The 14,511-nt window shown below is 43.6% G+C and overlaps 1 protein-coding gene across 21 annotated transcripts in view; it reads left to right on the top strand.

Annotated features, from left to right (window-relative positions):
- rims2a (regulating synaptic membrane exocytosis 2a) overlaps positions 1-14,511 on the top strand; it is a gene marked incomplete at its 5' end in the record, with an annotated part of 127,899 nt that overhangs the window by 109,100 nt on the left and 4,288 nt on the right. For 19 of the 21 annotated variants that reach the window (XM_084026310.1, XM_084026291.1, XM_084026308.1 and 16 more), the window contains one exon: positions 1,268-1,512. The exons of 1 other annotated variant lie outside the window; for it this stretch is intronic. In XM_084026310.1, coding sequence (XP_083882436.1) covers positions 1,268-1,512 — 245 coding nt within the window. Of the gene's footprint in view, positions 1-1,267; positions 1,513-12,837; positions 13,094-14,511 lie in introns of those variants that run through there. One more of the 21 variants, XM_084026300.1, reaches the window with a different exon arrangement.

Here is a 14,511-nt window from a genome sequence, read left to right on the forward strand (position 1 = left end):
TTCATTCTTACACAACGGAGTCGATCAGCGATGTCTCGTATATGAAAGAGCAGCGTTTTGAGGAGCCTAATTGACGTAATTGATGGAGTCAATTGTCGAACCGCATTGATTCCTCCCCCCGTTTTAGTCGGCGTGTCTCTCCATAAGTTGTCTTTATAAGACACTTACATGGCGGAGGTCACTTTAATTAATGAATAGTAGCCCGAGGGCGCCGCACATATCTCATCCCATTAAGGATGCAGAGCCCATGATACAGAATGTAATTTGTCTCTTAAAGATAATGTTACTGGGAGCGCTAAAATAAGAGCCTAATTTGGACAGTGGCCTATTTCCCTTCAAACAGGAAGAGCTGTGGAATAATGCTGATGACATGCAACTTTTCTTTGCGTGTTGCAGTTTAACTTTGAGTCTGTGGTCACGAGTCAGATGCAGAGGAGCTGCTTCCTCCAGGTGGACACGAAGGGGGAGAGAGAGAGCTAAATATTAAAGATGCATTTCCTATTATCTGAAAGTTGTATGTAAATAAACCAAACCTTTATCATAAAACATGGACAATATGCCTTGTTGTTATGCCTGTTAAACTGTAGTACATTGTGTACACATTATTAGAATTGAAACAAATGAGGTTCTAAGTAAATTGGTCAAATATATTTAACATTTTCAAGAAAACTCCTAAGAGATCTCACCCTAAGAAACATGATCGCATCTCACTGAGGTCAACAATTAACTTTCAGGCATACATGTTCAGCCACCATGAACTAAAAACTGCTCAGAAAATTGTTTCAAATTTAAAGGAAGTTTAAATCTGCTGCAGTCACCATCATAAACAAAAAAAAAACTAGAATAAGACTGCTGAGAAACAAACAAACAAACCAAAGCGTATATCACAAAGATCATAACCCCTGGATGTGGTCATTAACTTTAAAAATGGCACAAAAACAAGTTAACACAAAGCATGACGAGCTGAGCACAGTAGAGTATTTAAATGTTGACCTTTCACTGCATGGATGCTCTTTTACAAGATATCACATCCACTTAAAACCCTCAACTCAGCTATACTGTAAGTCATGAACTCCTGTACCTGAACTCTGTCCTTCTCTCCTTTTCACCCCACGCCTCCTCATCTCCTGTCTTCCCTCTTCCATCCTCTCCTCCTGCTTCCTCATCCACCATCTCCCTCTTCCTCATCCCCCCCCACCCCCTCTCACCCATCCTCTCTCTCTCTGTCCTCGCCTGCCTCCCCCCTCTCAATGGTGGTGGCTGACAGTGACTTTGCATCCAAAATGAAAAACAGGCAAATGGGCTCGTCGGGCGGCGTGAACATGACCAAGAGCACGAGCGTCAGCGGCGACATGTGCAACCTGGAGAAGACGGACGGCAGCCAGTCGGACACGGCGGTCGGCACGGTAGGCACCGACGAGAAGAAGAGGCGCTCCAGCATTGGTGCCAAAATGCAGGCCATGGTCGGCATGTCGCGCAAGAGCCGGAGCACCTCTCAGCTCAGCCAAACAGGTAGGGCATCCGCCTGCACACGTATGTTCACGTCTCCCGTGGCCTCGTGTTCCGTCCGTGTTGTTCTGTGTTCTCTGTTCATTTCTGTTCTGAATGTTGACCTCTAACGCACCTGCTCTATTTCTTTCTTTTTTTTTCCCCACGTTTGATTTTCACCTGGAAGGGCTTTGGATCCTGCACTGATGAAGACAACAGCGTGACTTTTCTCATACCCTTTTCTGTCTTTCTTCTAGGTAACTCACCTGGAAAAGTCCCCTCTCCATCTTTCCTACCTTCCGCTTTCTCCCATATCAGTCACGTTTTCATGCACAATGCTGGTGATTTCTTGTTTATTTCACTTTGGAACACGTGTTCCAGCTTTGACAGCTCTCTCACATCGGTGACATCGGCTGCTTGTCGCCGCTTACGTTTCCTCACCTTTCTCATGTTGTGACTCTCTCTCTCTCTTTCTTGTTTGTGATTTCCTGCTGCAAAACTCTACCTCACACTGTGGCTGTGTGCAGTTTCTCTGAGTGCATGTGAGAATGTGTGCACATGCAGGATGTTGGTGTTTCCAACTAATTTCCTTTAACTCAGTGCAAACAATATGTAATTTCCTGCAGTGAAAAGCTGTTACTTTTCTTCATTCTTCAGTGTATTTTTGTTTTTCCTGGTACTTTCTTTTCAAAAACACTCACTAACCATTTTGAGATGGGTTGTGCTGCAGTAGCTGGCACCGGGCGTTGTGACAAACAGGTGGCGTACGGCGATGGCTTTGGCTGATAGATTGAAGTCTGGTCTGTTCAGAAGGTCATTCAATTCCCCCACCGGTCCATCCCTAAGCATTGTGGGGCTTTTCATGTTGTCTGTTCAACCTTAAAGTGGTCAATAAGCACTCTCTGCCCAGATCTGACTAGATAACGTGGTGGAGGTATGGGGGAGATGTATGGTGAGGGTGTGATCACGTGGCGCTGCGTGTTTCACACAATGATGGGAGCAAAGTTCCACACACATGCATGCACTCCTTCCCCATGTGGACTCAGACACGAGCAGCCTCGAGCTCCCGATAGTTCGCTCCGTGCTTTAAGTGCATCAGATGGAGTTTGCGAGAGCTCTACCTTCCCGTCATTGAGATGTGTGTTCGTTTCGGCACAAACAAACACCAAGCTGCCTCTTGCCCTACTTTGCCGTGTGTTATCCTGAGAGGCTCGTCGCCCCGCTTGAAGGGTGCATTCAAAGTGTGGTCGATTTTTAAGAGACTGCTCGTTTGTGTGCGCCGCCAAGTCCCGGAGGGGGGGGGGGAGGGCTGATCAGTGGAGCGGCAGGAACTCTGGCTTGGACAAACACAGGGTAGTCAGATGGAATGGATGTGCTCCCAGGTGGCTGGCCTTGAGTAGTGTGTTCACGGTTTGCAGCTCTAGATTTGAACTGCTGGTCTGGAAGGCACTTGACTTTTTAGGGAAATACTAATGTAACACTGTATCTGAGTAATGTTTGGACTGTATAAGCAGTCGCAGCTGCTTTATTTTGCTAACTTTAATGAAGGCGTACATGTGCACACGTCCATTATTCTATAATTAAAGTGTTCATGTGCATTCATCATGCTGTAGCAGCCAACAGGTGAAAATCTAGTTTGCATGTTTCTTGGATGTGGAGAGGAGACTCTGCATGAGACTGATTCATTATTGAGTTCATGTGGCTTTGATTACACACAATAACTGTTTAATGAGGCACTTTGACACAAGCAACGCTTCATTCTTCATTAGATGTTAGAACAGTGTTGCTGGGCAACAGAAATGTTTCACTGCATCAATTTTGGAAAATAATAGACCAATGCATGTGATTGTTTAAGCGCTTTATTGGCGTTCGACTGGTCATCATGTGCAAGCTGAATCATCGATTTGAGTTATTATGCTCAATCCGCCACAAGTCAGCATTCCTCTGGTCCCTGGTGCATTATGAGTTCAGCTCAATAGGGCCTTACTGCTGCTGACTCGGCTAAAACCGCACAGTTACAATCAGATTTCGCAGGCTTATTGAAAAACCCGTCTCCTCGCAGTAATCTGTTCATTTTCTTTGTGTGATTTCCTTTTGATTGGCATCTGAAAAACAGGCCTGTCCAACACTGTCGGTTAATTCCTGAGCATTTCCTGTCTGTGCTACATTTTCTTGGTAGGGAGGCAAAAAGGAAAAATGTATGCCGATGTCAACGTTTTACAGCATTGACCCGCTCTTGACATCTTCAGTTCCTTGTACTGCAAATCATAATTGGCTGTGGTGCATTCTTAGATTTGCTTCTTACTATACTGCATACTAATAATTGTATTGTATATTATCATTAAAAACATTTAATCATATTCTACCTAAAACAACTCGGCACCAGTACCTCATTATTAAGGATGAGCAGGTGAAGAGTGCAAAAGATACAGAGACTTCGTGGGCAAAAACAAGCGAGGTTGCCCGCAGTGATATATGAATAAAAAAAAAGATGGAATCAGTGGGGAGGAGGATTCAGAGTATGCGGTATAATAGGTCTACTTTTCTGTTCCCTTGGGAGCAGTCATGAGTATTCTAGCGTGATTGTTCTTACGTCCTACTTTTCATTACCTGACCCTGAAAGAAGCTCAATATTTGGACCAGATCTGTCACTGTCTCAGCTGGCAAAGTATGCGTTAGAAAAGGGTTAAATAAGGGCATTTCTTTTCTGTCTTATTTAATTGTTTTTTAAACAAAGGTCAGTTCACACTAAAATTGTCCTACTTTTGTTTCTAAGAAAAGATAAGCTGAAATACGATTTGATTAAGCGTCGACACCTCAATAACATAGCTGGGGAACTGTTGCCGATGGATACAGCTATTTTATACCTTAAGAGGTAAAACATACAGTATAACCCCGGACCCACCTGTTTGTTGATACATGTTTAACTTTACTAAGAGGGAGTATGTGTGCCACCAAACTGACTATGCCCAGAATAGCCAAATGTATACAGAAGAGTGAACAACGCGCTGGCTGGCCCCCTCCTCACCTACACCAGATACTGACGCAGTCCTGGACCTCCAGAGTCCTCCGACAGCCTGTTTTCTACGTGGTAAAATAGCTGAACTTTGAGCTTTCAGCTGAGGTAATTTATCTTGTGAGTTGACTTGGGTTGCCTATATCAGCAGCTCCTCGGCTAGCCGAGGCTGCTAATTAATCTCCTAGGGGGCCGGAGCAGACATGCTGCTCGCAGGATGATGCATGAAGGGAACACGGGCGCACAGGTACAACCGAGGCTGAGGGACACCAGCGCCCCACTGCTCCCCCCAATCTCTCTTACTGCCTTCCCTTACTTATTCTCTCATCCCCCTCCTGGCTGACATTTCTATCTCACTATCATTATATACCTTCTCAATCCTTTTCCTCACTTTCTAATTTCACCTCGTCATCGCTCCTTCGTTCCGTCCACCAGCTTCACATTAGGGAACCGCTCACAGCTGTTAATTGCGTAGCTCTCGGATGAGCCATCTCTGCAGTGGCCTATACACGTGTAAATAAACTATAGTAGCGCTTCCGTGCCTTTCAAATTCTATGAATAAAGCCAGTGCAATTTACTGAGAATCAGCACAGCAGCAAGAGCAGTCACCTACAAGCATTCAGTCCTTGTGATAATATCAATCTTGGAACCCATCGGCTATCGTCATGGCGACAGTTTAGCCTCTGGGGTTCAGGATGATGGATATCTGGGCAAAGACTTCTTATTCTGTGCACTGGTGATTGTTGAGTCTGATTAGCATCTTGCAATGCCAGAATAGATCTGGAGTTAAGAGACAACATCTACCAGCAGAGCCAGTGTACAAGCACATTTATGCTAAAAAAAAAAGCAAAATCAGCAAAAAAAGAAACCCAGCATCCACAGCATTCATATGCTGGTATATGTTTGTAAAGATAACACATATTGTGACTCATCATTGATTCTGCATTGTGGTGTTAAAACTTTACTGTGCAGGACCGATGAGTGTTCAATGAACGTTGTGTAATGGGAATTTTGGATGTTTGTACTTTATAATCAGAATATTTGTCAGGCCAGACGTCGATCCGCATCTCCTCTTCTGACTGTTATGCTATGACGAAAATGAATGCCTGTAGATGATATGAACATGAGGGCCACATTGACATAAGATAATTTCAGGACTATGACGCCTGTGTTCTGTAAATCTTGACCTTGCCTGTACATCTTGTCTTTGTAAGATAGGACATGATCCGTCCTTTGTCCATGGTTCCTCCTCCTTAAAAGGGAGATTGTTGTTAGACTCAGGGTCGTTCCTGCTGATTCTGAACCTTTGCATCAGAAGGCAGGGATGAACCTCCTCTGCAGATGAGAATACTTAGTGGAATAAACCTCGGAGAAAAAGCTGATCCTGGTTGTTGATATTTATTGGGCAGATTCATTTTTCCACAACAGTTGACTTGCATGTTCTCTTTTAATAATTCTTACAATTTTTTCAAAGGCAGGAATTTTTAATAATTGGGTATTTCCCCAACATGATATTATGATGTTAACTATCACACTGAGGATTGACATTTTATTGTTATAGGCTGAGCTGTGCGCTATCAGTGTTCAAGTGTCTGTGTGTTGTGGTCCAGTGGTTGTAAAACGTTGAGTCTATCACCATTTAAAAGCCCAACAAATCAATACGGTATTGTTGATACTCAAACTTCTTTTGGGTTTCTGTTTCTACAGCCACTGTACGTTTTGTCCCAGGTGCCGTACACCTGCAGCAAAACACATTATATCAGCATTAAACTTGATTGGGCTGCATTTTGTTATTATGTAGATGGAGTCACATCTTAAGCATTGCAGGTAAATGAAGGTGAATTCATGTAAAATAGGAACTTTCATTCCCCTTCATAATGGCACTAAAGACAAGAATATGCATATATATGCAATATGCAATTTATTTCCCCAAACACTTTTTATGGTGAAATAAAATACCTTTTTTTTACGGTATTAAGATCACGCATAAATCCTATTAAGATCATCTGTATCTGAAATAGTTCTATTGAAAGTGCTAAAATCACTGATGACTTTATGTTTATTCACGAGCTGTGATGTGAGAATTGGTCGAGTAAATAAATTGTTTTCACACCGACAGCAGCACACGGCGTCTCTCTAAGCACACACAGTGTCCTTTATATTATCCAAGACATTAAGCAATGTTCTTGTTTTGAAGATGATTTTACGGTACTTATGGATGAGCATACTCCAAGACATAAGATCTCTTAATGTTATACGGTTACCTAGCATGGAAATGAGCCTAAGTGAGTGGAGGTACCATTCGTTTTTCAGCACTGTACATCATGTTTCTGTGTCTGAAATGTATATTCCATTTCACACATCATATCAATATTCATTGTGACAGACATGAATTTGAGCAGCTTACGTGAAGGATGAACCATCTCACTGTGACATGTCAGGCCTGCTGTTAGACTTGAATGCTAAAAAGACATATATATCTCATTTAACTCTGCTTTAAAAGCTGTTCACCACCGGCTGCTCTGGGTTTCTGACTCATGCTCCTTCGCCGCCATATGTCTCCTTTGTCAGACGCAGTTTAAAACACTTCAAACTTGTGTGTCAACCCACATTTCTGTACATTCCTGCCTCCCATCTGAACTGGACTAAAAATGAACTTCCACTCCGCATTTTTTTTATTTATTTTTTAACTGCTGCTAAAAATACCACTTCCTCTTGTGATTGTTTTGTCTTTAAGCGCTGACAGCACCACTCTGGAGCTGTCGGTGGAAGAGGAAGCTGGATGAGACATGCACTAAGAGAAGTACTATGGTCACTACAGCGATGGAGCGTGAGCACGATGTTCCTGCTCTTCGTGAGAACGGTTAAAAATGCGCTTATTTCCTCTTTCAGTATGAGAGGTAATCATGCCGCTGTGACACGTTTGTGCCTTTAAACACGTGAGAGGATGTTTTTTTTTCTACCAGTTTGTTGTGACAGTAAGACAGAGAAGTCAGGTCTGGGGTGATGTCAGTAGTCTCTAGCAGGATGTTCCACATAGAAGGCTTGGCAGTGTTCTGATCCCCCTTTTCTCTCTCTCGTTAGCTCTCCATCTGTTGTAGCTTCAGTGTTTGCACCGCTGAGAGGAGGGAGTCAGCCAGGGAGACTCGCTGTTCCAACTGCTGCACCTCCTGCATTTCACGTTTCCACCATTGCCTCTCCCAGCTCACACCTTCCACTGAAGGCGTGAACCTTTCCCCCGGAGGTGTGAAGTGAAATGGCAGGACACAGTGTAAAGAATTGTAGTTTATACGAAACATCAGCTGTCGTATCGTCAAGACTGATTCTATTTTATCACGTTCAATCACATTGACAGAGCATACAAACCTGATTGAATTAATGCTTTTATATTATACTCCATCAAAAGGTGTTTCTAGGAGAAGATGTTTATTGTAGTGACAATTTAAGAACTAGCACCCAATACGCAACATTTCCCTATAAAGTAGTCTAATCACAGAACTGTCTGCAACTTACTTTGTACCAAATACTGACAAAATTAACAATTGGCTTGGGAAGTTGGTGGAGACCAAAACAGAGCTTCAAAGAGTGACTAGTGGACATTTTTCAGGTGGACACTAACATGATTCAGGCAACTGTTTTTTAGCCATAGCAACATTATAAGGTGGTTGTATATCAAGAGTGGCTGGTAAAGTATTATTATGCACATTGTCATGTTGTTTTCATGTGACAGATTTGTGAAGGTTGTATTTAACCTCATGTTTTACTCCGACTGTCGGCTGTCAATCGTAGACCGTGGAAAATATTATGGTGCCTCTTCGTCTCCGTCACCTTGCAGTGGGTGGATGGGTTAAAAAAAAGGTGACTCTTGGACTCCGTTAGGTTGATGCAAACATTATTCACTTTTTGCTGGTTCTTTTAAGTAGGTAACTATGTTGTAGCCATAATTCAATTCAATTTCAATTCAATTTTATTTATAGTGTCAAATCACAACAGAAGTCATCTCAGGACACTTAACACATTGAGCAGGACTAGAATACGCTCAAAATGTCAAGAGTCAACACAATTTCAAATTCCCAACATCACCCAGGGGCAAGCGTTACAGCGACAGTGGCGAGAAAAAACTGCCTTGATAGGCTTTTAGGCAGAAATCTCGTGCAGCCCAGGCCCTTGGGGTCCAACTGCATTTGGTGTTGGTAGTATGGTAGGAGTAGCATTAACAGTAGTGGTGGTATTAACAGAAGCAATAGTATCAACAGTAGCAGTCCATGACAGTAGGCACAGCCACGCTGAGATGGATCCATCCCAACCACGTCGCCGTAGACCAGAAAGCAGGAGTAGTTGAGCAGTCACACAGCGGGCAGGTGGAGCTACAATGTGGTGTTTCCATAACAACTATAGAAGCAGTAGCAAGCTCAAAGGTGATATCGTACCTTATTTGGAAAATGAAAGCTATTTCCTTTTATGATGCTAATCAGACTCAAGTTTGACGCAAGAGGGGGAAATTGTGATTCCAGACCGCAGGACTGGCCTGCATCAAGGTAGGCAGCGGGGAATGTAAACTGAGAGAACGGAGAGCGTGTTTGCCATACGTATGGATTGGTGCGTCTGCATGTAAGTGCTCACATGTGTGTTTGCCGACATCAGCGCATGTGAGTGCCAGGGTTAGAGCCCTCCATTAAGCCGTGTTTACAGTGCGGAGGGCCAGAGTCGCTCTCTGACGCTCGGCTTGGCCCGGGATCATCAATCAGACAGACTTCCGAAGGCTTCCGCCTGTGATCTCCGCCAGACGGACCTTACATATGACTTCTGGGATATTACGCTCTTTTGTTGTTCCAGTCGAAGTGGCTGGGTTCTTTAGATTCCTGCTGTCGGAGGTGCCGGTGATTTCCAGCCGTGTGGTCACCGGCATGTAGGTTTGTCATAGGTTGGAAGGACATAGGTTTGTAGCACGTAGAGTTTTAATAATAGTCTTCACTCGTCATGCTGTTGTGACATCAGAGAGTAGCATCATGGCCTAAAAGGGACTAGATGATCAAGGACTAGATTTTGTTGAGGATTTGTTCTACCTGAAATCATACAGTATATCAAGATATCCCCCCACAAACCTGTAGGATAATTGATCACAGTTGGATGAAAGTATTTAAGTCATAGTACAAAACCATGTGGATGTTTTTTTATTATGTATTAATATTATTGTATTTTATTAAATTTATTGATTTTTATTAACAGAAAAAAATGCTATGTTACGATGCATAGTGTTGTTAAATGAATTGACCTATATCGTGAGAGAGGATTTTTGCCATATTGCCGAGCCCTGTCTTTTAAGTAGGCCAACTTTAATTGGTTGCTAAAGTAATGTTTTGCATGTAACAGTTTTCATGTTGTTTTAACGTGTGGGACAAACTATATTCAGAACAACCTCTATGTTCAGAGCATACACGTGCCTTACTGAACAGATTTGTGAAGACTGTAATTAACCTCATCTTTTACTTCTGTTGTCGAGTGTCAGCCCTGGTGGGTGTCTGACTGTGGAAAGATATTGTGGTGCTTTTCTCTTTCTCTCCGTCACCGTGCGGTGGGTGGTTGGGTAAGAATAAACTGCCCGAAAGGTGCAAAAGTTGAAACAAACAACACGTGCCAAATGTGTTGTCAGAGCGAATGGCTTGAGAATCGTCTGTCGGCACGTACGCAATTACGGATTCGTCATGATATTGTTGGCTGTCTTTGTGCCGGCTTGCAGTATCAACCAATTTAACTCTAATGTATGATTTAACAAAGGATCAGCAGGCAGATGATTATACTACATAGCTATTGGTCTTAATAATTGTAGAAATCCTCATTGATTTGTTATTTGAGGCAGACAGAAACATGATTAAGAATTAATTAATTTTAAAGTCCATATCAGAAATGTTTGATAGTGATGTATCATCCATCTGTGTAATAGAATATCAGGAAATGGAACACCTGTTAGAGACACCCTGTTCAAACAATCAGGTTGTCACTTCTACTTTAGGGCCTTGAGATTTAGAATTTACGGTAACATGGCAACACCTTCACCATGACGATGCAGGTCTGATGCTCACCATGTTCACCATCATAGTTTAGCATTGGCTAATTTGCGCGAAACACAAAGTACAGCTCAGGATGATGAAAATTAGTTTGGTACATTTTGACCACATGATGGCGCTAGATAAACAGTTAGGGGATAAACACCATTAGAATAATTTGACCTGAATGGATTTCCAATTATATGGAGATGCATAAAATTAATGTCACAGCTAAAAAAAACCTACAAAACATACACGCAGAGTTAGCGGGAGGCCTTAGACCAGAAGAGGACCCATTAAAATTGACCTAATTATTATTGTAACTGTGTGTTTGTCCAATTTCTTCCTCGCTGCAAAATGTGAAGTGTGTTCTTAGCTGCGCTGACCTAGATGAAACCTGCAAGTGGACGTTATGCATTAAGAGGCTTCTTGTTGGAAGTAGGTTGCAGTGTCTCTTAGGGTGGAATTTGTGCCTCAGTTATAACACTACAGGGACCTTGCTATATTTATGATGGTGCAGAGAAGTACCATAATTAACGCTTTCCTATGTCCCACCCCCAGAACTTGGATTGGCCAATGATAGCGTAGCATTTGTAGGACAACTTTTCAGCTCCACTCCATAAACTGTCATGCAGTCATTTCAGATTTTCTTCATTTTCAGGCTGTTTTTTGTTAAATGTTGTGTAAAAGTGTTGCTCGTGAACCCGAGAGGTTGGAAGGAGACACGTTTTTTAAACGTTTTGTTTCTACGTAAAAGTCTGTGGAGCTAACATTAGCACATAATCAACTAGCGTCAGCGCTTCAATGCTATGCTAGCTACTGAAGGTTGACTGAATGTTTTTAATGATTGTAACATTGAATAAAGACCCAGCTTTACAGGAACAGTGTTCCTTAGTTTTATTGTCTTCTGTATCGATCACCAGATGATGCCGGTTCACAATTAACACTTTGATCTGCAACTTTAGCTTCAGTCTTTATTAGTCTTCTCAACCGTTTTTTACTGCTGAATCAGTTTGACATAGTGAAGACCCGTCTCTCTCTGAAAAAGCTTTTTTGGGTTTTTCCAAAAAAAGTGATCATATTTATTCAGGGAGTGCAGTTAGTGACAGTGTGGGCTCCATGGTAGCTCCGACAGCTGGATGGAGTAGCAGCGGGGGGGCGAGGCTCGGCGCAGAGTCATTGTGTCGTCTTGTGCTTATTCTGCCTGACAAACGTTCAGAAGAAAAGCTCCACATTTGGTTCTCTGGCACGCTGTCAAAGCAGCTCACTTTGACTCCATTATTTCTCCCTCAGCTGCTGTAGTGACAGTTAGCAGAGGGGCTGTGGTTTAGTTTAAATCCATACGTTTGCTTTATGTGCTACCCCGCCACACATAAACACAATGCCAGTAGCCAGATTTATCACGCTTTCACGGACCACCTGTGAAGAGATCCTTCCCCTCGGCACCGCTGTTGTGTCTTGTTTAAAGTAAGCTGACCCTCGGGTTTCCGCAAATGGTAGAAATAGACTGAAAAAAGTTTCACGTTTAGATATGTCTGACACTAATTCAAATAAAGAGCTCGTCCCATTGTTTGAGAGCGTGGCCTGTAAAACCAAACATAGCTGCGTCACAGAGGCCGTGGACAGAAGACAGATGAGGCGTTCTGGTTGAGCATGTGAATACGATCATTCGCTTGACATTCGCAGCCGCTCTGAAAGCGAGCAAAAAGCAAAGTGAATTCCTCCCCGACGCAGCTGCGGACCGCTGGTTTCAGATAACAGTCAAATAAAGTAGTTTGGCACGTGAACTTTGTGTGGCGGCCATGTGGCTGAAGCCCTCTCATAGCGGAGAAGGGCTGTTGGCAGACCTGATGACGGCTCGCTTTCACTGCGTGGATAAGATGGGGAGAGGGAGGGGCGGCGGGACAGGGGAGGGAGGGAGAAAAGAAAATAATGGTGATGAATAGCAGGAAGGGATGAAAGAGAGACAACAAATGATAAAAGAAGAGGTTAAAAAAATGGGTGAGAAATGCAATGTGGAGGGGGGTGGGGGGGCTGAGTATCTCTGGGTAGAGATCGTTTACCCGCAGAGCCAGCTGAGATGCGCCTGAGCAGCCCGGCTCTCTGATTGGTGGTGTGTGATGCAGCTCTCTCCCCTCCCCCCCTGAAGAAAGAGGTGCAGTAGGAACGTCAGACCCAGACAGTGCAAGACTCAGCTACTGGAGCAACATTTCCCTGAAGCTCTTCCTCAGATGCAGTCTGCAGACATAGTCTTCTGCTACTTTGCATAGGAATTCATCAAGCAATCAATAGATTAGAGGGGTTTTTCAGTTAGGGTAAAAAAATCAGCTAGAGGAGGCAAAGCTGACATCTTGTGCGTTCGATTCACCGCATTGACAAGGACGGCCGCCGGTCACCATGGGCAGGCAGGGCCACGATACCTCTGCTGCGGTCCCCGGGATGCGTATCCAGCGCTCCCAGAGCAAGATGAGCCTCTCTGCATCGTTTGAAGCGCTGGCCGTCTATTTCCCCTGCATGAACTCCTTCGATGAGGAGGACGGAGGTAAGATGACATCTGGGGAAATGTCCCAGCAGCAGCGGCGGCGGCTGAGAGACATAAACTGAGGGATGGCGGAGAGAGGGGGAGATGGATTTAGGATTAATGGGAAGATGACGAGGTATTGATCGTAGGGAGAATTGGGAGCAGGTTGAGGGATGTAGTTTAATTAGGATGACGGTGTAGTTCAATTGGGGTAATAGTGTGACGCCGTTACATTATGAATTGGTCGTTTATATCTGAGTAGTGGATTTATCATCCAGGCCATCAATCTGTTGTGAAATACACACACTGCTTCTGTTGCTGGTGGTGTTACTCGGATTATTCTAGGAACCAGACTGCTGACTTATTCAACTCATGCTAATCAATATCTCATTTCCCCTTGATGATTCATAATCTGGCTCTATAAATGAAAACAAAGGATCTAGTAGCTGGGCTGAATCATTGTTTAGTAACTTGTGTTTATTTAGTTTACAACATTCCCTCAACAGAAATGATGACGCCTACTGTCTGTGTTTATTTCCCTCGTATTTCCTATTCTAGGAAGAGAAATAGAATAGGTCATGGATTTGCAATGCAGAAAATGTACTCTTTTATACTTATCTACATTTGCCTGACCGCACCGTCTTTTTTTAGCTCCCGCTTCACACACACTTGTACTCACACGTCCCACTGTTTGGCCACCGCGCAGCTCTCCAATAGCCATTGTCTTCTCCTGTCGGACAAGGTCCAGATTTGAGGGCAATGACCTTCTGGTGACGAGCCAGTTTGTCAGACTGTAAGGCCACCGCTGCTTCATGTTGCCAGATGCTTTGCAGAAGAGTTTGGCTGCCGGTTTTGATAATGCTCCTGCGTCGGACACGTTCACCTCATTGCCACTGCCTTAAATGTAGTTGTCTGTGTGTATGAGGACAAATATTCAAGAAGTATTTTGTCAAAACAACTATTAGTTTATACCATCAACAATTCCTTGATGTCGTAGGACGTATAGCAAGGGCTTCATATCTGTGATTTTCATCCGCAGTGTCAATCATAACATATGCATCTCGTAATTTGTGCAGTGAATCAGGAAAATGCATTTTCTTTTTAATGTTCATTGATAGCGTATGACTGTCCGAGGACTACGAGCTGCACAGATGTCAGAGACGACCTCCGTGGCTTTGTCTGCTATTGAGAAGTGTGAAGAGCAGGAAGTGGAGGCGGAGGGCCGGCTGGATGACTGAGATTTCAAGGCTGAAAGGCTGCACGTGTTTACGCCTGTGTGAGATGGGACACAGGATCGTCTCTTATCTTCTCTTCAGACGTTGTGTTTTGTTTTCACGTCGGCCACCATAATTTATCGCTCGGCACTTGGGAGAAGTTTCAGTCGGTTGAAATCTTCAACTTCATGGCATCTAGCCGGTAAATCCTACACACTAGACCTT

This window comes from Eutrigla gurnardus (assembly GCF_963514095.1).
Source record: "Eutrigla gurnardus genome assembly, chromosome: 14".
Taxonomy (NCBI): domain Eukaryota; kingdom Metazoa; phylum Chordata; class Actinopteri; order Perciformes; family Triglidae; genus Eutrigla; species Eutrigla gurnardus.